This window comes from Chiloscyllium plagiosum, unplaced genomic scaffold (genome assembly GCF_037043375.1).
Source record: "Chiloscyllium plagiosum isolate Xiang-an unplaced genomic scaffold, Cpla_swu_hap1 HiC_scaffold_37, whole genome shotgun sequence".
NCBI classification, from domain to species: Eukaryota; Metazoa; Chordata; class Chondrichthyes; order Orectolobiformes; family Hemiscylliidae; genus Chiloscyllium; species Chiloscyllium plagiosum.
The window spans coordinates 40,731,742-40,759,190 of record NW_028270175.1 but is presented as its reverse complement, the minus strand read 5'-3'; the positions used below and the strand labels follow the sequence as shown (position 1 = coordinate 40,759,190).

The 27,449-nt window shown below is 40.8% G+C and overlaps 1 protein-coding gene across 14 annotated transcripts in view; it reads right to left on the bottom strand.

Moving 5' to 3' along the window:
* hspg2 (heparan sulfate proteoglycan 2) overlaps window positions 1–27,449 on the bottom strand; it is a 530,612-nt gene that overhangs the window by 201,461 nt on the left and 301,702 nt on the right. For 6 of the 14 annotated variants that reach the window (XM_087980629.1, XM_087980631.1, XM_087980637.1 and 3 more), the window contains 12 exons: window positions 26,767–26,837; window positions 25,350–25,490; window positions 22,744–22,938; window positions 21,048–21,086; window positions 17,475–17,576; window positions 15,811–16,110; window positions 13,361–13,462; window positions 10,621–10,704; window positions 6,570–6,662; window positions 5,247–5,330; window positions 2,875–3,105; window positions 933–1,046 (listed from right to left, as the gene is read on the bottom strand). In XM_087980629.1, coding sequence (XP_087836755.1) covers window positions 933–1,046; window positions 2,875–3,105; window positions 5,247–5,330; window positions 6,570–6,662; window positions 10,621–10,704; window positions 13,361–13,462; window positions 15,811–16,110; window positions 17,475–17,576; window positions 21,048–21,086; window positions 22,744–22,938; window positions 25,350–25,490; window positions 26,767–26,837 — 1,556 coding nt within the window. The remainder of the gene's footprint in view (window positions 1–932; window positions 1,047–2,874; window positions 3,106–5,246; window positions 5,331–6,569; window positions 6,663–10,620; window positions 10,705–13,360; window positions 13,463–15,810; window positions 16,111–17,474; window positions 17,577–21,047; window positions 21,087–22,743; window positions 22,939–25,349; window positions 25,491–26,766; window positions 26,838–27,449) is intronic. The other 8 variants (XM_087980638.1, XM_087980639.1, XM_087980643.1 and 5 more) reach the window with 3 other exon arrangements.

The following is a 27,449-nucleotide window of genomic DNA, read 5'->3' as shown; positions in this document are numbered from 1 at the left end:
CTTCACTGAGCATGTGGTGCACAAACATAGATGGTAACTATTGATTTGTTTCTAATATCATAAATCACCTATCCTTCAGCATCTTCCTTTACTCCCTTTGTTTTAACATGGGATTGTTTGACTTTTAGTTTATTAAACCATACAGCACACATCTGACTCCACGTGTGCCTGCCAGTAGTCCACGAGAGCTACTCCATGAGAGATTGTCATCCTCCCTGCTCTTTCCCTATAGCCCTGGAAAGATTTTCTTTTCAAATGACTTATACAAATCCTCTTTGAAAACTATTACTGAACCTGCTTCCAGCAATTTAAAGATGATAACAACTCACTATTTTTAAAAACAAAAGGAAATTTCCTTTCTGATCTTAATTACCTGAAATCTGTGCCTTTGTTTACTGACCCGCCTTCCAATGGAAACAGCTGTTCCTTGTTTAATGTAACAAAAGCTCCCATAATTTTAAACATTATTACTATAATTATAATATTATATACTGCCATCAGATGCTCTTCAGTAATCCAGTTAAAAGGGCAGTGTATTTCAGCAATGGAACCATTCCCTTTTCTAACAGGACTACCTCACCAGTACTGGTCAGCACACACTGGAGATCATACTCAGAACCATCTTGGTTTCGCAGGCATAGCAATTTCCTGAAATAAGAAGAACTGCAGAGGCGTATCAAGATTCTGTGATAGAGAGAATGCTCTGAAAAATTAATACTTTGAGTGAATGTGGTGCAAGCATTCAAACTTTCCCCATGAGAACATCCATCTTTTATGTTCCACGCACTTCTTCACAGCACCAGTAAGTTGCCCTTTTGTTGAATAAAGACGCACTTGTTGACATTCTCAGCAAACAGTGGGCAGAGAGGTTTTGCTACAGCTCACTTTGTGCTAAATTACTAATACATTGAAATGAATAGTGAAACTAATACCGAGCAAACACCAGTCTCTGGGTGGCAGGAGTCAGAGTGTCCATTACATTCACATAATTTGCAATCTCCGAGGTACAGGCCTCCTCCAGTCCTCGTGTAACCAGGAGCGCAGTCCTAGGAGAGAAACAGGACAGCAAATTCAGTACAAAGTCATTTATTCAATTGCCTTCTTGATTGTACTGGAGCTTGTGTTTCACAACCTGAGCAGAAACCAAAAATTCAGATTCTAACACTGGGATGCACATGGCTTGCTGGTCTCCTCAAACATCTTGTTAGAACAGCAACCATCTTGGATCAACATTCAGAACCCAATGGTCTTTTAGAGGCTGATGTACAAAATCTTTAACTGGTTCATAAAATCTTATAGCATAGGAGATGGTCATTCATCTCATTGACCCTTTGGAGGAAATACACAACTGACTCCATTTTTGTCCTCAGCCCCTGCAAATTATTCTGATTCTAGTATTTACCCCCTTCTCCTTTGAAAGTTACAATGAATCTGCTGTCAACATCTTCCAGACAGTGCCACCCCGACCATCGTAACTTGCTACATTAAAAGATCCCCTTCACTCATTATCACCTCTCTCACTTATTTCTGTTTTGCTTTTTAAGCTACTTCACTAATCCGGGAAAGAACTATGTTAAAAATAAATACTATAGTTTGCACCTTACAAGTCAACATAATGTGTAAGATTACCCCATTTTCTCACACTCAAAAATCATGTTTTCTGCACATAGTCAGGATACAAGTCCATCCCCTCACCCTTCTCACTCTCAAACATGTTATGCTCACATTAATGGTCCGTCTCAATTTGTCACTCCACAAATGAATGCTTTATTTCCCAGTATTCTCTAAGTGAAGGCACAGGATCAAGAAGTTGCTATAGGGTAATGTTGTGAAGGTGACTTAAGGCATGGCAACACAGAACACGTCCCATATGGTAGACCCACACAGACAATGGTGGATCACTTTTCCACTCAGCATATAACATTACCCCCAATTTTGGAGGAATTTTAAGGCTTCAAAGGTTGCCTTATGCACCAATATCACAGTAACCTGCAGGTGGATTGGCTATTGTACCACGTTTACTTATACTAATACAGCCTTCGTTACAGAAGGTCCTGTAGTCAACTCCCATTAGAAGAGCATAGGCATGTATCCTACCTAAGAACTGGGTGAGATTTGACTGCAACAAACCGTACGGCTGAATAACTAATGGATATTCATTGCCAAGGATTTGTCACAGACGAACAATGAAGAGGTGAGGGCTCCTCTGCTTGCAGACTACCCAGCATGCTGGTGGCGAGTATGGATGAGAGCATCGGCTTTGATCCGTGTAAAAGACATCTCGTTTCTAGAACGTAGAATATCCAGATAACCTACTCCAGTTACAAAACGGACCACTGTCCATGATATATTGTTTTACTCCATTACATGCGACTCAACGTGTTTTAAAATAAAAATTAGAAAGATAAAATGAAAGGAAAATATTAAAAGGAAAAAATGTATGGACCTGAGCCTCATGTTCAAATCTCTTTCTTTGCTACACTCTCTCCCTATAATATTCCCTGGTGCTCTTGAGATAGCTACGATGTTCTAATTCCAGACTTTTGCACCAGCCTGATTTTAGCTGCTCCACTCGTGGTTGTGCCTTAAGCTGCTGAAGCTAAGAGCGCTGAAATTTCTTCCCAAACCTCCCCAACCTGCTTTCTTCTATTATGATGCATCTGAAAAGCTTCCTCCTTGACCAAGCTCTCGGTCATACCTTTCAACACCTCACGTCATTCAGCGTTAGGCTTTTGCCTGGTAAAGTTTCAAAGCACTTCATGGGTGCATTAGTTTAAGATCCACTGCAAAAGAAGACTGCTGTCATTGACCGAGAAATAAGTTGCATTTTGGAAAGAAGATTATAGTAAGTCAGAGAAACAATGATATGGTCACCTGGCAGGACAATCCATGGTATCCTGGGGGACAACGACATTCTTCCACTTGCAGAGCCTGTGCCAGGTCAGTGTAATATGGCACTGCGATTTCCATGCTCATGTCAGACAGGCTGGCAGAGATCATGTCGGTCGAGTAGGTGGCACGGATGAGGACCTCATCCAAGTCAGCAAGGACCATCAAGAGATGTTCCCGAGTGGCTTGCTGACCATCTGGACGCTTCCAAAATTGCTGCAGAGAGACAGGGACCAGATTCACATTTTGCCAATTCTGATTCTTGAATAGTCTTGAGCTAGAATCCCTCACTACCTGACAACTAAACTTAAAATCCAACTCACATCCAGCATTTCCAGTATCTAAAGCCAGACTCCAAACTGAAGCAAAATTAAAAGCTGATCTGAAAATGAAGCTTGAACTTTCTAATTGCAAAGTGAGTGATGCTAACTGAGCCAATGCAATACGTGTGCCACTATTGGTTGATTGGAAAACTGCAAATCTCCCATTTTAAAAACATACAAGAAGTTACAACCAGATTTCACCTAGCTTGTCTTAAAGATATTTTTAGTCTTTCTTCCAGGCACTTTAGTCTTCTTGCAATCAAATAAAAATCAGTAGAGAATCATTCCTCTTCACTGTCTGTGGATCTTTTTTGTTACAAAAGTAAATATGAACCATACGTTGGTGTCTTTCAGTCGCACATTTATCACATTGGCTCAGTTAGCATCACTTACTCTGCAATTAGAAAGTTCAAGCTTCATTTTCAGCATCTCAGCACCTCATGGAGGCAGTGTCACAGTGAGGGTGTCCTGCCCTGTTATAGATGCTGTCTTTCCAATGAGACATTTACATTTTAGCGCATACAAAAGATCCCACAGAACAAACAAGAATCTTTTGCATGTCCCTTAACTAACAAGCTTATCAATTCAACACTCACTGTACTAACCCGAAATTCCATTATTAGACTCACCATGAGTAAACAGGCATCCAGTTGTTGAAATGCACTGTTTATTTATGGACATTTTCTCACTCTAACATAACACAATCGGGCAAGCATTTTGGGAGATTATGGAGTGGGGGTGGAAATCCTCTACCCTATGTTTTTGGGAGCTTATTGGAATAGGGGTGTGTGTGTGTGTATTTTCAAAGCCAGGCAGGGATATACTATGGTGGAGTTACAATCTTTTGAGGGGGTGCCTCAACGCTCAAAAAGTACTCTCTCAAAGAGGCACCCTCTCTCCCTTCACACCTTTTCACCAACTTTTGTGGAAAATCCGCCTTTCCATTCCCACCTGCCTTCCAGTGCCAAACATTTCATAGCACTGGATTCAAGCCCTTCATTGGGTAGATCAGGACTTAAGAGGTATGTGGTAATTAATTGGATAGTTAAGGGTTTAGTAGATATAAGAGTGGGCAGCGAAATGGGTGTCTGACCCAACAAATTATGGAGAAAAGGTCGGGTGAGTGTGAAGGCAATGGATTACCCACCCAAACAATTTTATATTTCTACCCCCGCTCCACGTAAAGGGGGTACTGTTAAATTCCCCTTTCCCAATAAGATGTTTTTAAATCAGACAACCCTGAAATCTTGACTTCGCAAGTATTATACTTATTTGTGGCGTTAAGTACTCCACAACCTTGCGCGGCATGGTAGAGGGCTCAAGTATTTATGGCAATGGTAATTAACCATAGTCCTTGAGGGCACCATACACACTCTTCTCCATTAGAGAGCAAGAGAGAGGCGTGGTTATATAACTTGAGGAGCACTCACTCCATGTAAAACATAGAGCTGGTACAGGATTTGGAATGGTGCCTTTAATATAACTGTACACCACACTCCAGCCGGATAGCCAACTAAGCCACTGACCTTCACCCACAGTTCCAAATTCAAAATTAAGATGTTGAGAACAAAATGGAAACCAGGCAAAATCCTTCTACCCATGAACAATAGCCCTATGGAGTTTGTTCTGAAGGACATTCATCAGATTCAAAATATTAGCACTATTCTCTCTCCAGAGATGCTATCAAACTTGCTGAGTTTCTCCTGTTACAGTTTTTATTTGAGGCCTGTGGAGCAACATGCCAGGAAGGGCACCAATAGTAGCAATAGCGATGGAATTTGGAGTCAACTGAAAAGGTGAAAATGCAAAGTCATTAAGGGGAGGTTAACAGTTGCATTAATCCATCAGAAAAAGACAGGATTAATCTGGCTCAGCCTTTTGCTTTCTATTACTGTACACTCCTTCCTACCCAATGTCAGTTCAAATGTTACCTTTTAAGTCCTAAGCTGCAATTCACCTCCATTAAATAAATAAACTTGATTTTACAATGTCAGTTTAGTGGAAGAATGCTGAAACAGAATTCTCAAAATTTACCTCCTTGAACATGATCTCAAAGGACTGTATCTCTCTTGGTTGAAGTGGGTGATGGTGGTAGGTCACTAAGGTAATGTCATTGCCCTGAAAGATCACATAAGCATTGTCAGATAAACAATCGTATGGCATTGAGAATGTACAATCCAATTACAATTCTGCTAAAAGCACTGTACAACGATTCTATTATATTTATCATAAAACCCCAAATGTTGGTTCAAAGACTTCTCTATTTGGCAGTGAATGCCCTTAAAGAAGTACAAAATGCCTTCAAAAGGCCAAAGAACAACTTTTGCTGAGGTTTTAGTGTGGACTCTTCAAAGAGGTGCACCCAAGTAAAACATGTACCTATGACATGCTTTCAAGTTCAAGATTCATTCCATCCACCAACAACACAAAGTGGCAGGTATATGCACGACCTACGAGACATACTGTAGCAACTTATCGAGGCTTTATGACTGATCAGACACATGGGAAAACCACCAGCTACAAGTTTCCATACAAACCATTCACTTGGAAATATATCGTAGTTCATTCAATGTCGCTGGTTCAAAATGCTGGAACTCCTTCCCTAACAGCAATGTGGACGTATTGACTACAAATGGCTCAAGATCTTGCACCATGTAATGTTACCTGCAAATCTCTCCCATATTAACCCCTCATCTCTCACAAGTCAATCCTTTCACTGTACCACATATCCTGAGATGGCTCACATTTAGTCAGAGTTAAATGCCTGTTCTTACACATAACACACCGTAAATCACTGTAATGTTGCTGGATGAGAATGCACCTATTAGCATCTCTCTATCAAAATCCTTCACTGACACAATGTGGCAACAAACAAAGAAAAACGAGGAAAAAATTTAAAAATTTCACAACAAAATAAAGAAAATCTACCCAATATACAAAAGGTGGGACCCAAAAAGGAGTGAGAGATAAATCCTGAAGAAGTACAACTCAAAGGACCAGAAGTGACCTTAACAGGCACTATGTTGCAGGGTTCTGGACAGCTGCAAGGGTAGTTCCCTCGTGATAGTTCAGAAATCATTAGCCATATACATTTAAAGAATTGGGCTTTATCATGAGTGCATCCTCCTTGAAAGAGGGATTCTATCCATCCTAGGTCAGAAAATACTGAGGTAGTGAAATTCCATGGATTCAAAAGCTTGTGCATCTAACACTGAAATGCTGATCTCTTAACACAATGCTAGACCCAAAACTTGGCATTCCCAAGAAGAGACATAGTGGGAATCCAAACATTTCACTAATGGTTTCCTTAATTCCTACTAACTTACATCTCCCAGTTGGGCAATTTCAGTCACTTACAATGATCTGTACATCAGCATCTGGTACTGAGGAACCCCGGTAACCTGCATCGTAGGAGAGTGTGTACCGAAGGAGTCCACCGTAGGAAGTCACCTGTGCAAAATGAAGAAAGAACTATAAGGCGGCTTCATACAGATAGAACACTTGGATTAGCACTACACCTTAATTAGGAGCAGAGAGGATGAACTAATAATCACCAGCACATCTTGGATTTAACAAAGTCAGACACTACAGCAAAGTTCATGTCTGCAGAAATATAATGACCAATTTTACAAGTTGCTGACAAACTGTGCAACTAGAAAGTTATCAATATTAGCAATTTATAGATTTTTTTTAAAAAATGCAATGTTCCAGTGCTTTATTTAAGGATTCAATTACTTATGTAGTGATCCTCTATGGCATTGCTCACAGTGAGTCCAGAAGATTGGTCAGGGTCACATAGAGCAGGGAGTGGAACACTGGCTATGGAATGCTGAGACTGAGTGAAGTGGAATGAATAAGACAGGTGCCCCACAGATAATGGGCAAGTTTCATGTCTTCCATTAATGAGCAATTGCTGCCATTAGGACAGAGATTGTTGCAAACAGATAGCCTAAGGCTAGGAACTGGAAGAATGATGGACTGATGCTAATTGCAGGATATTTATTAAGATGTCCTGTCATCTCACATCAACATAGCGAAATGCAAACGGCTGTATTCAAAGCATATAGTAATGTTTATCGAGTTTATTGGGTTTCACTCAGGGCTGGAATCACTGGCTCTGTCAGTGGGTGTTAAATAATTATACAGCCACTGCAACAGAACTGACAGCATGAATAGTTGTGAAATATAGACAGTGGCTAACTTATGTAAATATGTCAGTACAGATTGTGCTGTTAGCTTTCATAAAGTTACCTCTCCATAATATATCCCAACTAGTCCCTAGGGCAAGGTAATTAGGTTGACTGCAAATATAGACCATAAGGAAACAAAATATCCACTAGCATACTCAGGCTGGCTTGTGATGGAATATCAGATTCTAGTACAGTTCAGAGGCCATCAGCAACCTGTGATGGACAACTGCCAATTCACCCAGATAAAACAGAGATGAGAGAGGAACCTTTACACTAGAGGTAGAGAGTTGACATCAAAAATTACTTCACTCTCGTGAAAATGTAGAATACTCTTCCTCCTCAAAAAAACTCTTGAAGCTGCAGGGAAACCAATTTAAAATTTCAAAACTGCCATCTATTGATTTTAGTTTTCTGAGGGTATTGAGGAACATGAAGCTAAGCAACTAAGTGGAGTTCAGATACACAATAACCATAATCTAATTGAATGGTAGAACAAGCTCAGGAAGCGGAATGGGCTACTTCTGTTCTTGTGAATCCCTTTATAATTTTAAAAACTTGTTTTGGTGTCTTCGAAGTTTTACCTGTTGCTGAACAACAACCACAGCCAATTCAATCTTCCCTGACTGTTGCATCCTTTTAGACATTACTTAAAGTAAACTATGACATGTGTTACTTTTCTTCCATTATTTTTTATACAGGTAGTTCTTGATTGAAGTGATAATTACATTCCAGAAAATTGCCACGTTAAGTGAAACTGTGCTATTCAAAATACATCCCCATAAAAATCGATATGCAGCTGAGAATTATGTCCTCAGACTGACAAACAAATACAGATTACAAGCACAAACCTAATACAAAGCTCTAAAAGTGACCTGAAGATGTCCAAAAAGGATATCTTTACATGTTTCTTGTCTTATATGCAAGATTGCTCAACTGGAAGTGAATAGTTGTGAATCTTCATCCAACTCACGTATAGTTTTGTAAGTTCAAGGTTGGGGATCATCACATTGCTCCTCTGCTGATTTGGATGTGCATGGTGCAGCATCCTTGACCACAAATTTTTGAAAAATTATCCAGCCTTAATTGAGTTAGGCAATGGCAAAAATAAGCTGAATGAACTGGAACTTGCCCAAGAATACTAAATTTTGTAGCACATTTATTCCTCTGCATTGCTTCGGGTAAGGCATCTGTTATTGGAATGATGGGTAGTAAAGCAAAAACCAGTTTTGATTTAATCCTGTTAACTGAAGACCTTTAGCATAAATGTGGTCAATTACTCAAGCATATTATGTTAGATTAGATTAGATTACATTACAGTGTGGAAACAGGCCCTTCGGCCCAACAAGTCCACACCGACCTGCTGAAGCGTAACCCACCCATACCCCTACATTTACCCCTTACCTAACACTACGGGCAATTTAGCATGGCCAATCCATCTAATCTGCACATCTCTGGACTGCGGGAGGAAACCCATGCAGGCACAGAAAGCATGCGTAAACGCCACACAGACAGTCGCCCTAGAGTGGAATCAAACTAGGTTCACTGGCGCTGTGAGGCAGCAGCGCTAACCACTAGGCCACCCATGCCACTCCAGGGTAATAACTATAAGTCGAACCATCCCACTTCCATAGGAAAGGAATCCTCTCCATTCTCAAGCAGAGGGATCTTAGAAGTCAGTAATGGGATGACTTTTTAGATTAGATTAGATTAGATTACTTACAGTGTGGAAACAGGCCCTTCGGCCCAACAAGTCCACACCGACCCGCCGAAGCGTAACCCACCCAGACCCATTCTCCTACATTTACCCCTTCACCTAACACTACGGGCAATTTAGCATGGCCAATTCACCTAACCCCTGCACATTTTTGGATTGTGGGAGGAAACCGGAGCACCCGGAGGAAACCCACGCAGACACGGGGAGAATGTGCAAACTCCACACAGAGAGTCGCCTGAGGCGGGAATTGAACCCGGATCTCTGGCGCTGTGAAGCAGCAGTGCTAACCACTGTGCTACCGTGCCGCCCAAATTGATATTGATTACTTCAGTGGTTAGAAGGAGCTTGAGACTTGGCTAGACAATGAATTGCAATGTCAATTTTCAACCAACTCTCTGGGTTGAGGACAACAAGGTACTATACATATTGTTAATAAAATCCCAGCTGGCTGATGATACAGAAACTAAGACACATAGCTCATCATTGACAATAAGACCAGAGGTGTAGGAATAGGACAGGCTATTTAGCTCATTGAGTCTCTGCTGCACAATTAGATCATGGTTGAACTAATAATCCTCAACTCTACTTTCCTGCCTTTTCTGCATAAGCCTTCATTTTCCTACTGAACGAAAATCTGTCTGTTTCAGCCTTGAATACATTTAATGACCTAGCCTTGACAGCCCTGTGTGTAAAGGATTCCACAGACATGTTACTCTCAGGGAGAAGATATTCTTCTTTGTCTCTGTTTTAAATCTGCAATCTGTAATTGAGATTATGCCTGCTGGTGCCAGACTCTCCCACAAGCAGAAACAGTTTATTGACTTACTCAGTTTTATAGCTCTTATACCACTCTTACTTTTACAGTTAATCCTTGATGTGTTCCAATATAAGTAATACCCACCAACCCTTTCTTTTAACATCAATAAAGAAAGTAACAAACCTTAATGCGATTTATTAAATGTCAACACACTGGAGAAGAAAGACTTTGCTATTGGAAAAATAAGTCATTGATCTCACTGGATTCCCCAGTTACTTCATTGGTCCTGAGCCATTCCATCCATCACCACAAAGCACCGTTCTTCAGTCTTATTGGCCAGCTACCGTGTTCTCTATCAGGCAACACAAAGGCCAGCATTTTTAACAAAGGCTTTCCAGTCAACACTTCATTCTTGTCTTGTTGGTGATCAACAACAATTTTTGCAAAACTGACACCTAAAATTCTTGGTTCCTCAATCAATGCTGACTGTAGGAACGCAACAGCTGAACTCAAGAGCTTTTTGACTGCTAACAGGGAATCTGAAGTGAGAACCAGACACTTTAAAACACTTTCTCCACCAAATCATTGACCACAACTCACCAGTAGATTTCTTTTCAAAAAACATACACAAAGGCTTTGTCACGTTAAATTAGTAATACACACATAACTCTTACCAATTGGAAATATTTTCCAAAGTACAACTGTGCAAAACTTTAGCTTCTATTCACTACTGGAAATACTGGTTACCTTGTTCCCCAGGTATTGGTGAGGTAGACGCCAATAGTAATTGTTTTCAGGAAGGAGGCTGAAACCCTTGTAAAGCAGAGAATGCTAGGATAGGAAAAAGGCAGACACAAGGTGAGTAGAAAAAGTGGATAGAGAGCCACAGGCAAATGCACATTCAAGGACACACTCTGGAATTCCATCTCCAGGCTTTGTTCAGAAAGCGGAGTCTAACCATTCCTAGCTGACAAAATACAAAGAGATTTGTTTTCACAAGAGACTTCTATGGGATTAATTGAACATTCCAAGTCTTTCTACAGGAACCAAATTTTAACAGTACATCAGATTTACTGTGCTTTTAGGAAAAACCTATACAAATAAACAAAATGAACAAATCAGAAGTTAACTCAATGGCAAGACAGGCACTTTTGCTGAAAGATCATCACCCTGAAACACTAATGATTTCAGCCATCCATAGATTCTATTTGATTAGATAATCATTACCAACATTTTTTAATTATAGAATTTGTTGTGGTCCTGTTTGCCGAGCTGGGAATTTGTGTTGCAGACATTTCGTCCCCTGTCTAGGTGACATCCTCAGTGCTTGGGAACCTCCTGTGAAGCTTCCTTTGGCATTTATAGTGGTTTGAATCTGCCGCTTCCAGCTGTCAGTTCCAGCTGTCCGCTGCAGTGGTTGGTATATTGGGTCCAGGTCGATGTGCTTATTGATTGAATCTGTGGATGAGTGCCATGCCTCTAGGAATTCCATGGCTGTTCTCTGTTTGGCTTGTCCTATAATAGTAGTGTTGTCCGAGTCGAATTCATGTTGCTTGTCATCTGCGTGTGTGGCTACTAAGGATAGCTGGTCGTGTCGTTTCGTGGCTAGTTGGCGTTCATGGATGCGGATCGTTAGCTGTCTTCCTGTTTGTCCTACGTAGTGTTTTGTGCAGTCCTTGCATGGGATTTTGTACACTACATTGGTTTTGCTCATGCTGGGTATTGGGTCCTTCGTTCTGGTGAGTTGTTGTCTGAGAGTGGCTGTTGGTTTGTGTGCTGTTAGGAGTCCTAGTGGTCGCAGTAGTCTGGCTTTCCCTTGGGAGCCTTGGAAAATTGTCCTCTGCTTGATCTTCCAGCACCATCTTACCCATTTGGTTAGCAGAGGGTGGACCATCTGAAGCTACATAGGATGATCTCATTCTTCCATTCTGAGGACTAATGCAACAATGGCCTTAAGCGATATAAGACTGATTTATAATTATTCCCAAAAGGAGATTCAACAGAATTGATGAATGACACACACTGATCTGACTTGTATACTGCAAAATGGAGCTCCTGTATGACAAGTATGTCCATTTCCAAATGTTATTGGCTTTTCAGTTTTCTCTCTGGGAATACAAAGCCCACCAGCCTGTTGTATGGCAGTGGGGAGGACAAAAGATAGAACATACCTAAATAAAAACTATTTGTCTTCCATCAATCTGCAATTTCCTTGCTTTCTGAAATCCAAGCTACTTACTACTTGAATGCATAGTAAAAATTAACCAAAGGAGGAAACATTCCTGCTCTTACTGAGATTCTTGGAAATCAAAAGGTGTGGACAATCTACAATAACAGTTAAAGATGAATAATAACAGAATTCCCCATCAGTCTTGGCATTAGAGAGTGGAACCTTAGCTGGGATTTTCCATTTACATAACGTAAATCTGGTAAATGTTCTGAGTTGGCCTAATTCATTTTGGGCTTGGCAGATTTCCAGCCAAGTTCCACTTGTGATTAGCCCCTTTGGAATGCAAGGTGTGATGACAGAAATGGCTATTGCAAATCTTGACAGACACCTGAATGGGAAGTCAATTTGTTTTTATGAAGCCTTTGTTTTTTGTTCCAAAGAGGGTTAGGGAAATCCTGTTAAGTTTCTTGGCTGTTTCACTTCCTTGCCGAAAAGAAAACTTTCTGAAACCACTGCACAATTATGTATTCCTTCAGGAAACCAATTAAATATAAATATCCTTTGACAAACTTATGCTGCCTTCCAGTTACACTTACTGGCCTGTCTTTCTTCCAACGTTGATATAGCAATAAATGGAAAATGTGATAACAGGCATCAAACTGCTTTTACCAGGAAACTTTGCCTGACACATTATGGCAAAAATATCTTTGATAGCAAGTCCAGGAAGCAACAGTGACCAGCAGAAAAACTTCCCATACTTGGAACATTTAACAAACTGTATATTTGCTTATATGCAAGGGATGTGAGAGTCCACTCTCAAGAGCACTGCCTCAATGGGTCCCATTTATAATAATTCACAAATGCCATTGTGTATCAGGAGAGCTCATGCCCACACACTGCACCTTTGAACCAATCACACCAAAGCTGTGCACATGCGAGTTCCAATTAAGACTCAAAAGAAGTTAAATGAAGACAACTATACTCAGCAGCAGGTTCATGACTATATTAAAGATTCATGCAGGACGGCCTACATTTGGTGGCATTCTCAGCTATTTTCTACACAATGTTACTTTGAACACAAACATGCTGATGTTTCGTTGCTGTTTTAAATCCATCTTGGACCAATTTGCATGGTGAATAGCTACAACATCTACAAACTCAGGCACACTGATGAGTTCCTTGGGCTGACTGGGAACCTTTTCCAATGGCCTTGAATTTGCGGTCCAACAGGCTGCTTTCTGAAAACACTCACACCTTAGACATGCATGTGGTCACAAGGATGCCACAACATTCCATGCATGAGCCAACTGTGGCTACCTTCTCAAAACCTCCAGACCTTGGGCCCGACATGGGTGAAGAAATTAGGTTTGACGATTCCTGAGTTTGCAGTGAAGGGGTCTGAGGAATGTTTCTCATCTGCTGGTGCATGCAGAGAAAATCAACACTCAACTTAACTCATTTGTAATGTAACTGGTTCTGTTAAAAGCAAATGCCATTTCAACATACAAATGAAGAACAACACTAACATATTCTTTTAAACTTCCATCTTTCTCCCCTTCCCTGCCTCAGGTAGGAGAATGTTTACATTCGTCTTCCCAATAAGTCCCCTTGCCAAGAGATCATACAAAGAAACCTAATTCTCTATACCAGTGTACATTTTCCAGGATGATGAGCAAACTACACACCCACTTCCTCCTTCCCAGCCAGATGTTACCCTTGAAGATGACAGCAGATATTCAAAAAGCAAAGTAATTAAGCCCTGAGCTTTCCTGTCCTGCATCATGATTCACTCAAAGCACTCACCATCAGAATTAACACTTCTCACACCCAAAGCTGACAACTAGAATTCAAAATTTCTCATCAATAAGTTCTTGCAAAATCCTGATTACATAATCTGTTCAGACTGCATGTGCTGGTGGTACTTTAGCTGAGTGTCTACACTGACTTACTTTCTACGTATCGAATTGTTCTCCAAACAAAGGGATGAAAATAATCGCTGATGTGAATGCAATCCCTCAGTGGAAAAAATCCTTCCCTGATTCATTCCCTGCTACAGGAAGGATGTTGTGAAACTTGAAAGGGTTCAGAAAAGATTTACAAGTATGTTGGCAGGGTTGGAGGGTTTGAGCCATAGGAAGAGACTGAATAGACTGGGCCTGTTTTCCCTACAGCATCGGAGGCAGAGGGATGAGCTTATCAAAATTTTCAACATCATGGATAGAGTGAATAACCAAGGGTTTTTTTTCTCCAGGATAGAGGAGTCCAAAACTAGATGGCACAGATTTAAGGTGAGAGGAGAAAGATTTAAAAGGGACCTGAGAAACAACTTTTTCACATAGAGGGTGGTGCGTGCATGGAATGAGCTGCCAGAGGAAGTGGTGGAGGCTGTACAATTACAACATTTTAAAGGCATCAGAATGCATACATGAATAGGAAAGGTTTAAAGAGATAAGGGCCAAATAGTAATAGAATAATTTAGGATATCTGGTCAGCATGGATGAGTTGAACTGAAGGGTCTATTTCCATACTGTACAGCTCTATGACTTTATGACTGGTATTTACACAAAACATGGGTCACGGCAGCCCAACAGGAGGCAGTCAGCTGAGGAATATCATGGCATGGACAAGTCATACAACTTGCCGCTCCTCTGTAGTATGCAAGATCTCAGGATGAGGCTGCAGCACACACCGGTGGCTGAGAACATGTACTAGCTGAACAAATCATCGCCAACTACTGGCAAAGCCAGATCTTGGCCCTGCTTGCTATCTGATTACAGTTCCATGTTCCGGTTCTTTCTCCAAAGCACTGTATCATTCCTTGATTCTCTTTTGTTCATGATAGAAACCAGATTCAATCAGACAGCACTTTGGCAACCACAAAAACTCCAGGTATAAATTTTCACCTCTTTCCTGGTTCTTTCTTCTTTTATCTATCCTTCCACACTACCCAGCAATCGTGTTACTGACTAGCATTTTAATAAAAAGTGTGCCCCAATTTACATCATCAAAACCTGTCAACGTCTGTCCTGTATAACACACTGCAATTTTAATTTGAATAAAACTGCTACTGTAAGACCCAAGAGTAATAAGCCACTGACAATTCTGTCATTGGTGCTTACAGCTTCTCTACATCTATCTTTTATTTCTTTACCAAACTCTTACGCCTTGCATCATCATCCTTATGCCATTTCTTCTCTCCTGCTTATCATAGATCTAGCACTTTGTTCCTTCATCCACCCATTCTACCTCGATATTAATTTACAATCTGATCTGTGTCTAGTTTTGGTAAAAAGTCACCAATCTGTAATGTTAACTCTATTTCTCCTGAAATGCTGCCTGGCCTGCTCAATGTTTCCATCAATCTTTATTCCAGTTGACCATCTTCTCATTTTCTTTCTGGTGGAAGCACCTCAGTGATCCAGAGGTTGAGGAATAGAAACAATGTTATATACAATTAAAGCAGGGTCTTCGTAAGCTAACACCACCATTTTGCCACTAGACCACTTCAAACACAATCAACCTGCCAGACATGCCAAGACCACTGCCTGCCTCAACTATTCAGCTCTTATGATAAGTTGTCAATGGAACCCTCAAACAGGCAAGCTCATTGCTCTCAAGTCAAACAGGCATCCCCCATTGGACATTGTTTGAGCATCTTACCAAATGGAAGATGCTGCATTCACCTTTTGTGGATCCTAAACCTAAAAACAAAACTCAAGGACTTTCCTTAAACAAATGACCCTGTTCCCATTGCTGAGTTTCCATACCTTTTTGTAGTTGGCAGGACGAGAAAGTAGAGATGAAGGGTGAGAAGAACGGGAAGTAGTAGCTCTTGAAGAGGAAGATGAGCGTGTGGAATGAGATGGATTGCGCGAGGAAGAGGGAGCAGGTGGTCCAGCAGGCCTTGCTGAGGCCAGTCGAGATAATGGACGGGAAGCATTGGACAGATCCCTGCTACCCGGGGGACCATGAACACGTGGCTTGTGCGACTGCTCAGCAGTAAAGCCAGATATAATTGCCCATACTTCATCATCTATACGCTTCTGCTCTTCCATATCAGGCACAGACTACAAAGAAGTGAAGGAACAAGTTGTCTATAAGAATGTTTACATCAAATAAAAACCATTCAGTTAACAATATAATGCACATAAAATCATAGCATGGGCAAGGATGATTAGCTGTGCAGTTTGCTTTCATAAACAGTTCTATACATTTTATTTCTGGTTTTGAATTGGTTCATGCATTTATCTAAATTGCTGCAGCCCACAGACATTGCTGCCCTTTGAAGGATTTCAATCTGCTGTTAACTGTCCAACTTACCCCAAGAATTAAACCATAGGGTTAAGATCAAAATATAATTGAAAGACTAAACCATGCTGAAAAACCATTAGTAGGGTTACTGTTGTACTAATTCATCCTTTTCATGCATCACTCTGAGATCCAATCTTGACAGATCGATGTAATACCTTGGCTCCAATTTTGTCCAGGCTCACCTGTAGTGCCTTCATCGCTATCAATGCAGATCATTACCATTCACAAACAACACAACCAGACACCATAATGGTACCAAAGGTGAGGGAATTGCAGTCATGTGGAGAGACTGGGATTGTTAGTCTTAGTGCAAAGGAGGTCCCAGGGACAATTTATGAAGTGGCCAAAGTTATGAGGAGGTTGCACAGAGCAAATTGGGTGAAACCATTTCCATTGGCAGGAGAGGCAGAAACCAAGGGATTCAGGTTTAAATGACTGACAGGAAAACCAGAGGTGACAGGGGAAGAATTATTTTCAAATACTGAGTATCAATAATCTGGAATATGCTGCGTTAAAGTACATTCAATAATTTTCTAAACCAAGTTGGATATTCACTTGGAGAAGTAAAGAGTTGCAGTTCAAATAATGAGAGCGGGACTAAGAGGCTACCTATTCACAGAGCTGTCACAGGTACAATGGATGGAATGATCTCCCTCTGTAATGTTTGCTTCCACAACACCTGACTACTTAAACTCTTCAGGAGGTTTCTTGAATAATTGGTACTAGAACCTAAACCAGATTGCTCCATACAAAAATGATGCATGTCCTCTTGTATTATGTATTGTGGTTGAATCCCACCTGTGTCATTCAATCCCTATATAAATTGATTTGGGCCAGTAACAATTCAGTTAATTAATTCCCCTCCTTACAGTACAGTACACATGCAAAGTAATTAAATACAAGGGAAATAATAGGTTGCGTATTGACTAATTAGTTTTACTATACTCTTTCGAAGTGGGGAGAGAGGAATAAATGAATTATGAAAATGCAAATCACACAAATTGAGATAACCTTGTGCATTAGGCTGAGGGAGTGGACAAGTTCAAATCTACTCTACGAACAGCTTGTAACATTCATGGTAAAATTCATGCTCCACACTGTCATGCAGCTTTACTGCTACCTTTGAGGATCGCTTAACCCTAGGAAGCGGTGAAGAGGAGCTCAAGAGTTCCCAGATGGCTGCATCTTTCCTCAGCTGGTCCTCAGTCAAAGATGGGTCTTTCTGATTAATGGAATTTTGCATGTTATTTAGAACTTACAAAATTCTTCCTACTGCTGAGCACACAGCTCCACTCAACCCAGCATCAATGCAAACAAAACAAAAACTCTATGGTGCACACAAATTCTAACAGGTTCGAAAAATATGGTCTGGCTATTTTGAGTTCAGCTAAGGTAAGTAGATCACATAATTTCCAGTCAAAATTGATTGAATATGAAACATGGTCCACCAAACAGTTTGAAATCATGCTGAATATTAATAGAACAACCAGGAGAATTGCTTTTATTCAATTTTTTCAATTTCAGGATCTGGAGATGCAAGCAAGGTTAATAGAATTTTCCAATGACTGTCAGCAGCAAAGCCAAACAAGATTATCACTATCTGAACAAAACACAGAAACTATCCCAACTGCACAGCCTATACCAATTCATGTTTCCTAATCAGTCAGTTCAGAGAGGTTATTACACACCTCTGGAGTAGGTGGACTTGAACCCAGGCCTCCTGGCTCAGACAGGGACACTATGAATGCACCACAAGACCCTTTTCCTTAAAAAGACTAGAGCCTCAATCTTCAAGCATCTCAGGCCACTTGGCCATGCTGCCTGCCAATTTATATTTAATAACTTACTCTGATTTCTGCTTCAAATTAATCTTCCAAGCTTCGACTGGAATGGTAACTCAAATCATACTTCAGGGGCTTTGAGCTGTGCTTAGCAACAGGAGGAAACCATTCAGTCTTTCATGGCTGATCCATACCACAACTGGCTAAACACGCTTTGCCCCAAATTGCTTAATGCCGTCACACCAATGAAAACCAAGCTATTAGAGTTTCTGAAAGTTTCAATTGACCTAGCATCCACAACCTTTAGGAGTTCCATCTTTAATGCCAGCATAGCCAGGCTTGAATCAATCTCGTGCTAAGCTGAGTTGTGAGCTAAAACAACATGTAAGAGGAACTTTGTGAAGCCCATTCAGGTTGTAAATTTAGAATGTAAAGACTTTACGCTCTGCACATATGCATTATCTTGGCAGTGAATGGTTAAAATTGTTCTTTTAAGACTTCAAGAAGGGGACGGGGAAGGAGAAGACAGCAACTTAGGAACAAAACAGTTGTATTCAAATTTGTATTAGGAAATGATTATAGAGGGCAAATTTTGAAATACCTGAGAAGCAGGGCAAAAACTGAACAAAAATAGATAGAGAAATGCTGAACCTCTCCAGGGTCACTTGAAAAATACTCCCTTTCCTATGATGTCTACCAATGGAAAAGACACGGGTAGGGAAGTTGTAGAAAAATTGAAGAAAAATCTTCATTTATTTAGCATGTGTCATGGCCTTAGAATGCTTCAAGATGCTTCACATCCGATGAATTGTAGCAGGCTGTAGTAATGAAGGGAATGTAACAGTCAATGAGCACACAGCAAGCTCCCATAAACAGCAACGAAATAATGACTATATTGTCATCTGCATAACTGAACCACCGCCACTCTCAATCCCACAGTCTGTAATTTGTCACACTGTTGTGATGCATGCAGTATTGGATGAGTACAAATTAAATTAAGTATTTGAAAGACAACAGCAAGTGTTTCTAGCCCATGGGACAACCTTTATTCCCCTGCCATGTATTTTATCCCTCTCCCCTGGTTATTAACTGAAACTTGATCTTCAGCTGAATTTGACAGCACAGTACCTCAATCTCTGCATTAACACTGTCTTCACACCTCTTTCTCAGCTCACCTGTTGTTGAAACTCTCACTCCTGTCTTTATTACCTTCAAACTTAATGATTCTAATCCCTTCCAAACATACTCCCATCTTCCACTTCAGATACTTGAGCTCACCAAAACCTCAGTTTCCCATCTTCTAACTCACACCCGGTCTCATTCAACCACTTGCCTTGTAAAACAATTAATGCAGTGCCTTCTGTTCTAGCAATGCCTCAAATTTAAAGTTCTCATCCTTGCGTTTAATCCCACTGATCCTCACTCTTCCCCATCACTAGATCTTTCATCAGTCTTGAGACCAACCAAGACCTCAGCATTCCTACATCTCTGGCGTATTGAGCAATTCCAATTTCTCTGGCACAGTCAGAGGCCAAGGCCAACAGAACTCTGGAATCTCTCTGTAAATGCCAACTGACATCTTCAAGATATTTCTTAAATCCCTCCATGTTAACCAAGTTTTTGATCACTCATCCCTGGCTGGCTGTCAGATTTTGCCCGTAATAATTGCTGAGATGTTTTATACTAAAGATGTTATATAATTGTTGCTATCTGATGATGCTGGTGGATTAATAAATATCAGCCGTGAGACCAAGATCCTTTTCTTGAAAATCAGAACAAAGGAAAAGGTTTGTTGGAAAGAGAATGGAAATCTGACTTTGAAACTGTGCACAATACACTCTTCTGAGAACTGTGGGCTGATTTTTCACCTGGACACTACACTTCCCTTCTTGGTTCTTATTTACAAGGCAAAGATTGGTAATGGTCATGCCCCCATGTTAATCTTTTTTGAATCTAAGCTTCTGATTATCTGGGAAACTGTTTCAAGATATAATGTTGATCCATGTCTCTCTCAACAGCACCTTCCAAATCTGCAACTACTACCAGATAGAAGGAGCATGGCAATCATCTTCAAGTTCCCCTTGAAGCCATATACTTTCCTGATTTGGAAATGTATTACGTTCCTTTAGTGTTACTGAGTCAAAGTCCTGAAACTCTCTCCCTAACATCATTGTGGATATCCCTACACTGCAGGCACTGTTTTCTCGATACAGACGCTGCCAAACGTGCTGTTTTTCTCCAGCACTTTGTTTTTGTTTCACATTTCCAGCATTTGCAGTTCTTTTTTGTGTTTTTATTCAGAATTTTTCAAATTGCTAGTTCAAAGTCACAACATGGGAGTTGAATGCAGATTAAATAGATAAGGCTGAAGTGCTGAGTTTACCTGGTGCTGTTCCAGATTTATCAACGACTGGAGGACATCAGGGGATTTTCTACGTTAAATCTACACACACTCTTCTTTTCGATTTTGACAACATGCATCTAACTATACTGCTCAGCCCTTGTTTAGTTTTTGCCCTGACTGTGATATTCGGATCGTTTGCTTTGGAGGAAATATGTACTTGTTGCATCTTGTGCTTCTCTTTTTAAATACAGTGACATTTTCCATCTTTCCTCGTCTTCTATCGAGAGGCACTCAGAGCGGAGAAGAAAAGTAGGCAATGCGCCCTCAACTCTGCTTTTGGAAGCAGCAGTAAGTCAGCTGGAACTACATCAACCCTATTCTTATCACCCAGCCAAGACAACAAGCACACAACTTCACCCCAGGACTTAGTCACAGCCCCCACTATTTAACCTCAATGTACAGTTTCAATTATAAAGCACATTATTAATGCTGCAAGCTAACAATTTAAAGCCAAGCCAAAGCAGACAAACCAGAGAGAGAACCACAGCAGGCCTAATGCAAACACTACCTTGTGTCCTCGTCTAATACGGGCAAAGAACTGCTCCCTCTGAAGAAAGGGAATAAATAAGTCAGTGATAATCCAATACTGAACAGTGAATAGTATTTTGGAGAGGAAGAGTCTAAAACAGCAAACCTGAATGCAGTTGTTAGCTTGGTTGCATAAAGTAGAAATGGCCTGTAAGATCTATAGTTCACAATTGTGGCTGAAGACGTAATGGAATTCAACTGTAAGATCCACGTGTTCAGGCAATGACTCCATATTATTTTGCACTGCTTTTCTGGGAGAATTTATTACCAGGTCGAGTTTGCCCTTTCTAATTTTATCCAACTGATTTAAGACCTTGACTCAAAATACCTCTGCCACAGGTCTTTGGTACCAGTCTGAGCAATCAGTCGACAATCACCAATTTCTCTGCTTTGAAAGGACACGACCACATTTTCCATAAAACCTGATTAATGTTCATTCTACTTTTTGATATAGTCCCCAATTATTCTTCGGTCTCCGTCAGCTCCACGCATATCAACGTCTGTTAAATGGCATTTGAGGTAGATCAATTTTATAGCGAGAAAGGGAGAATTTAACCTTAATCCTTTGGAACTTGACATTTTTAAAATTGAAAATAGATCAAAGCTTTGTATAGCTTTCAAAAAAAGCTACATCTGAAAATACAAGTTTAAGTTTCAGCGTGCAGTCTTATTTCAGAATTTCTAAAGTAGTGCTGTGAATGTAATGAACCTGGGAGAGTTGCACGTGACACTATGAATGTGTTAGATCACATACACAGATTTTCTCATCCATGGGAACAGTAAGCTGTACAATTTGGATGAAATTGAACAGTGCTATCCACCTCTACAGACCGTGCTATAACACGCGATAAAGACTATAAATATCTAATGAGTTTGTAATGGTCATTAGGTTCATATAACATGCAAACAATACATCCCACCATTAACAGTGTAATAGTGGCTTCAATATTAACTTCCTGCAACAGGTGAGTGGTTCAGTTAAAACTGAAATGTGGGATCAAACTAACACATAACTATTCTCACAGCATAGATATTGTGAATAATATAATTAAATGGGGTACCCTGATGCAGCGAGGAGCTCCAGTTAAAATTAACTCCTGCTAAGCCAGTTCCCTCAGAATCAGGAGACTTAGGATGTTGAAGGTAACATATTAAATACCCTTTCCAGAACAACTTGTGGGTCAACTGGAGTGTTCAGCTTAGCTGCTCAATGAAACCACCGGGCTCCTCAGCCTAATCAACAGCTGACCCAATGGCTGACAAATACCTTGACCAATTGACAAGGCAGTTCTGAAAGCACCCTGTCTCCAGACTCCTCTGGTCAGTGATCCCTCCCACCCTCTGACCTGCCAGTCAAGTCGAGGGTGGAGACACAGTATGTTCACGAGCTGCCTCCTCCTCAAATGAGGTCCTCATTTCACTGCATTCACACCATTTGCTGCTCATTTTGTCTGGTATCATCGAGAAATGTTACATCACAGAATTAGCAATCAACAAACTATAAATATTCAATAAATGATTGTGGGATGAGAATAGCAGGAAATTTAATGCCAAATACACAAACCTTATTTGTTTGTTCAATAATTTTGATCATCTCACATATCACCAAGCCCTGCTTGGGTCATCTCAGAGTATTCGCAAACGTATGTATTGAGACGGAGAGTCTGGATTTGTACCTTGTCACCCTGAAACACCTCTGGAAGTTGCCAGTAGTAGGATTCCTGGGTGTACTGCCCAAATCGCCCAAACGATAGCTGTGGCTCCCTGTCTCTCACCGTCACCGTAAATCCCGAGGTGATGCGTGTGGTGCGCTGACGATTCACCAGGGAGAAGTTCTGAAAGTTGTTTGGTGGAACAAATGGACTTGAAATCTAAAGAGAAGAAAGTCATTTGTTGAAAAGCATTCAAAACGATATCTGATCATAAAGGCCTTACAGAATCATTGAAACCAGGTAACTTCCCGGTAACTATGACATACAAATGTCACCAACAGAAGAACAGGATAGCTACAGCACAGGAGCAGGCTGTTAGCCTGTTGCGTCTGTGCTGATCCTCTTTAGGAACAATTTGCCCAGTACCACTCCCCCATCTTCTCGCCGAAACCCTCACGTTCTAACTTTTCAGTTAATACTCCAATCCCTCTTAAACACCTCTATCTTTATCATGGATACATTGCTTTTTTGATCAATTAGATTAAATCTGCATCCCTTTAGCCTGCCACTCCGATTTGAACGCTCTGAATGGGTGGGTGTATTTTTATGGTTAGAGGAGAAAAATTTAAAAGGGATTGAGGAGAAACTTTTTCACACAAAGGGTGGTTCGTACGTGGAATGAACAGCCAGAGGAAGTGGTCAATGCAGGTACAATTACAACCTTTAAAAGGCATTTGGACAGGTACAGAAATAGGGAAGGTTTAAAGGGATACGGGTCAAACACAGGCAAATGGGGCTAGTTTAGTTTGGGAAACTTGGGTGGCATGAATGAGATGGACCGAAGGATCGGTGCTGCATGAATGTATGAGTGGAAATGAAAAAATTAACTATGAAACACAAGTAAACACTGTAGAGGATACAGTGACTCCTGTTTCAGTAAATGGATGTTTAGATTAGATTCCCTACAGTGTGGAAACAGGCCCTTCGGCCCAACCAGTTCACACCAACCCTCCCAACAGTAAACCACCCAGACCCATTTCCCTCTGACTAATGCACCTAGCACCACGGGTAATTTAGCATGGCCAATTCACCTAACCTGTTCATCTTTGGACTGTGGCAGGAAACTGGAGCACCTGGAGGAAACCCACGCAGACACAGGGAGAATGTGCAAACTCCATACAGACAGTCGCCTAAGGCTGGAATCGAACCTGGGATGACTGGCAATAACATATGTATTTCAACCTTCCCTCTGTGATGTTTTGGATTGATACACAAATGGAATCTGAATGAATACAATTTCAGATAGGCATAAAGTTAAGGTCCAAGGTATACATTGAATTGCAGTTACACCTGTACATAATGCTTTGAACCTGTTGTCTGAACTAGGCCAGGATTAGCATGATGGACTGACACATGCATCTAGGGTGTTCAAGGAGAAAACATTCTCTATCTGCTATTCCCATTCTGACAATGTAGGGTCAGTCAATAGTGCTGGAGCTGGGCACTGTGTCTGAATGATTTACAAGATGCAAGTTTTAAACTTAGCAGTGAAACAAATGAAGTCACAACGTAGAGAAAATAACGGTATTAATTGCATCGGTTTTGCCCTATGCCCATTACATTTTTTAGCTTATAGTCTGCGAACTATAACAATTTTCTTTTAATATTCATTCATGGGACGAAGGCATCACTGGCGAGGCCAGCATTTAGTGCTTCTCTTCTAGAGGGCAGTTAAAAGTCAACCATATTGCTGTAGGATCTTGAGTCACATGTTGGCCCGACCAGGTAAGGACGGCAGTTTCCTTCCCAAAAGGACATTAGTGTTTTTCCGACAATTGACAACGGAGTTATGGTCATCAACAGACTCTTAATTTCAGTTTTTTCTTATTGAATCTGCTGTGGGAGGATCCAAACCTGGGTACCCAGAACATTAGCTGAATCTCTGGATTAACAATCCAGTGATAATAAGGCGAGGCCATCATCTTCCGTCAATTCTAGATGTATAGCAATTTTAACACAATTAAGAGTCCAAACCTGCTTCACAAGTCCAAACCAAGTATAACACAGAAATACAAAATATTAGGTTGGATCTATTACAAACCATTTAAATGCTCCTTAAGAAGGAGACAGTGTCAGTGAGAAGGAGAACCGGAGAACCTAAGAAGCGGCACGGTGGCCCAGTGGTTAGCACTGCTGCCTCACAGCACCAGGGTCCCAGGTTCAATTCCAGCCTCGGGTGACTGTCTGTGTGGAGTTTGCATATTCTCCCTGTGTCTGCATGGGTTTCCTCCGGGTGCTCCGGTTTCCTCCCACAGTCCAAAGATGTGCAGGTCAGGTGAATTGACCATGCTAAATTGCCCGTAGTGTTAGATACATTAGTCAGAGGGAAATGGGTCTGGGTGGGTGACTCTTCGGAGGGTCGGTGTGGACTTGTTGGGCCGAAGGGCCTGTTTCCACACTGTAGGGAATCTAATCTAAACTGCTCCATGCACAAGGTCTTAATAACTTACGTTTATGCACAATTTGGCTATCTCACAAGGCTAGCATTCCTAGGGAGTTTTCTCTCATCAATGATTAAAGTTACTGCTCGCACACTTTGGCAAAGATTGAAGAGTTAAAATAAAACTTGCCAGTTTCCGGTAGTATGAGGAGCTGCTGCATTGCTGTGTCACACCCATACAGAAACAAGGCAGGCAGCCCTCTTTGCTCTCTGCACTCAGGTAGAAGTAGCCAGGTCTGCAAGTGTCACAGGTCCGTCCTTGTACATGAGGCTAAAATAAAAATACAGGTTAGAGATCATCAAGATTAAACTTGAAACCAAGTAACACTTAATTGAAGAGGTCACATCATTCTGTGATAAAGATAATACAAACTGAAACTGGATTTAACCAGCTGCTCTCTAATGACAGATTTCTAGGCTTCTGATTGAGGTGACAAAACATCACGTTTCTCACTTACACTGAATTCTTAGTACAATAGATTCTCAGAAGGAGTTATTTGTCTATATATTATGGACAGCCCAGATGTGATCAAAAGAAGTTTTAGGAAGGAACAAGTATAAATCTGAATAGCAAACCAAAGGATTTTAATTACAGGACTAAATTTTCATTAAGATGCTCTTTACAGTTACTAACACTCATTAGAGAGGATAAATTGAACTGAACAGGACTGACTGAATTGCTTCACAGTGAGGTAGCAATGTCCTGAATGGTGGAATAACCTCTTCTTGTGCCCTAAATGACTCCATAATGAGTAAATATCCCATAGGTCTCCTTCTGTTTCCAATCCCCACTTTTGTCATCCACTTGCAACAAGCTGACATAATCTAACACAATCTACCTAATATAACCTACCTTCATTGCAGTGAAATGTACTGACAGTGGCAGCAAAGACCCAAACTTAAAATGAGAAAATTTGCTTTAATTCCATGCTGACCACCAATCTAACTTTCTCTCTTGATACTATTGACTAATTGCCAGAATGTGGCTTTAAAGGCACATTTGGTGCCTTGCCCGACTGGTTGCTGTTCATGCAAGAGCTGCAACACAGAGTGAAAAAAGGAATCACAAGCAAGCCCAACTTAATTTGTATATGATGTCAGCTCCCAGATGGATCCTGGACAGCGATCAACATGAACTCTGGTTGGTTCACCTTTACCCCTTCATTTCAAGATTCAATGGTAGCACCCAAGCCATTGATCCAGAAATAAAACACCCATCCAAATATCAGCCCCACGCTGCATCTCATGAACTACGGCAGTCCACTATTTCATAACATTTCGGTCTTTGTTGGGATTGAGAGGATTTCCTTTAAAATGTCATTCACAAGATTATGCGACCGGAAACTTTCACAATTTGTTTGATTATACCCAATGGAAATGTCCTCTAAACTATGATCCTTCCCATTCCTACACCGACACTTAAAAAATTAAAATTGGTGTTCTGCAAGATTATTTGGTGGCATTCGGCCAAACTGGTCTAGTGGATACTGGTTTAGAAAATCATCAATGGTTGACCTCCGAGGTCTCATTACCCATACACTCATTACCTTGCATTGGCATTGCCCATTGGCATCACAGTGGCCTCCAGCACTCCCTCTCCAGTCACACGTACAGTCAGCTGCAACACAGCAAATGAAATATTACAGTTTCATTCATTAATTTAGGAAAATCAAAGGTTAAAAAAAAATCACAAATCTGTTTGAAAAAAAGTGATAACAGATGCCTCAAGACTTAATATGATGCATCTCGCATTTAGATGGGACTTTTGCTAATGTAGAATATGGCATCATTGGTGAGCTGATCTTACCATGTTGGCTACCTGGAGGTCTCCAGCTTTGCTTGGCGATCTCAGAGTTCCAGTGGTGTTTGAGATGAGCAGAGTACTGAACAGGAACTTGCTGGTGGCCTCACTTAAGACACAAGAAATGTCTTGGAAAAGGTGTGAAGAAGCACAATGCAATTGGTTTCGGGTTTAAATTGGAAGAATTATGAGCAAAGTTCGGAGAAGGGAAAACTCTACTGTCTGGAGAAAAATCTCAAATCCCTTCAAAGGAAGGCCAACCAGTGGACAAGATTAGTTGAAAAGAAACTGAAAATTGATATTAAACTGTTCTCCACTCAGGGAATGATAAGCAGCCAAGGGAAATTCACGTGGTAAACTACAGACTCAAATACGTTGAAAGGAATTTTTAAGTGATAATTGTCCTCAGCTCAAAAGGTGCACTTTTAC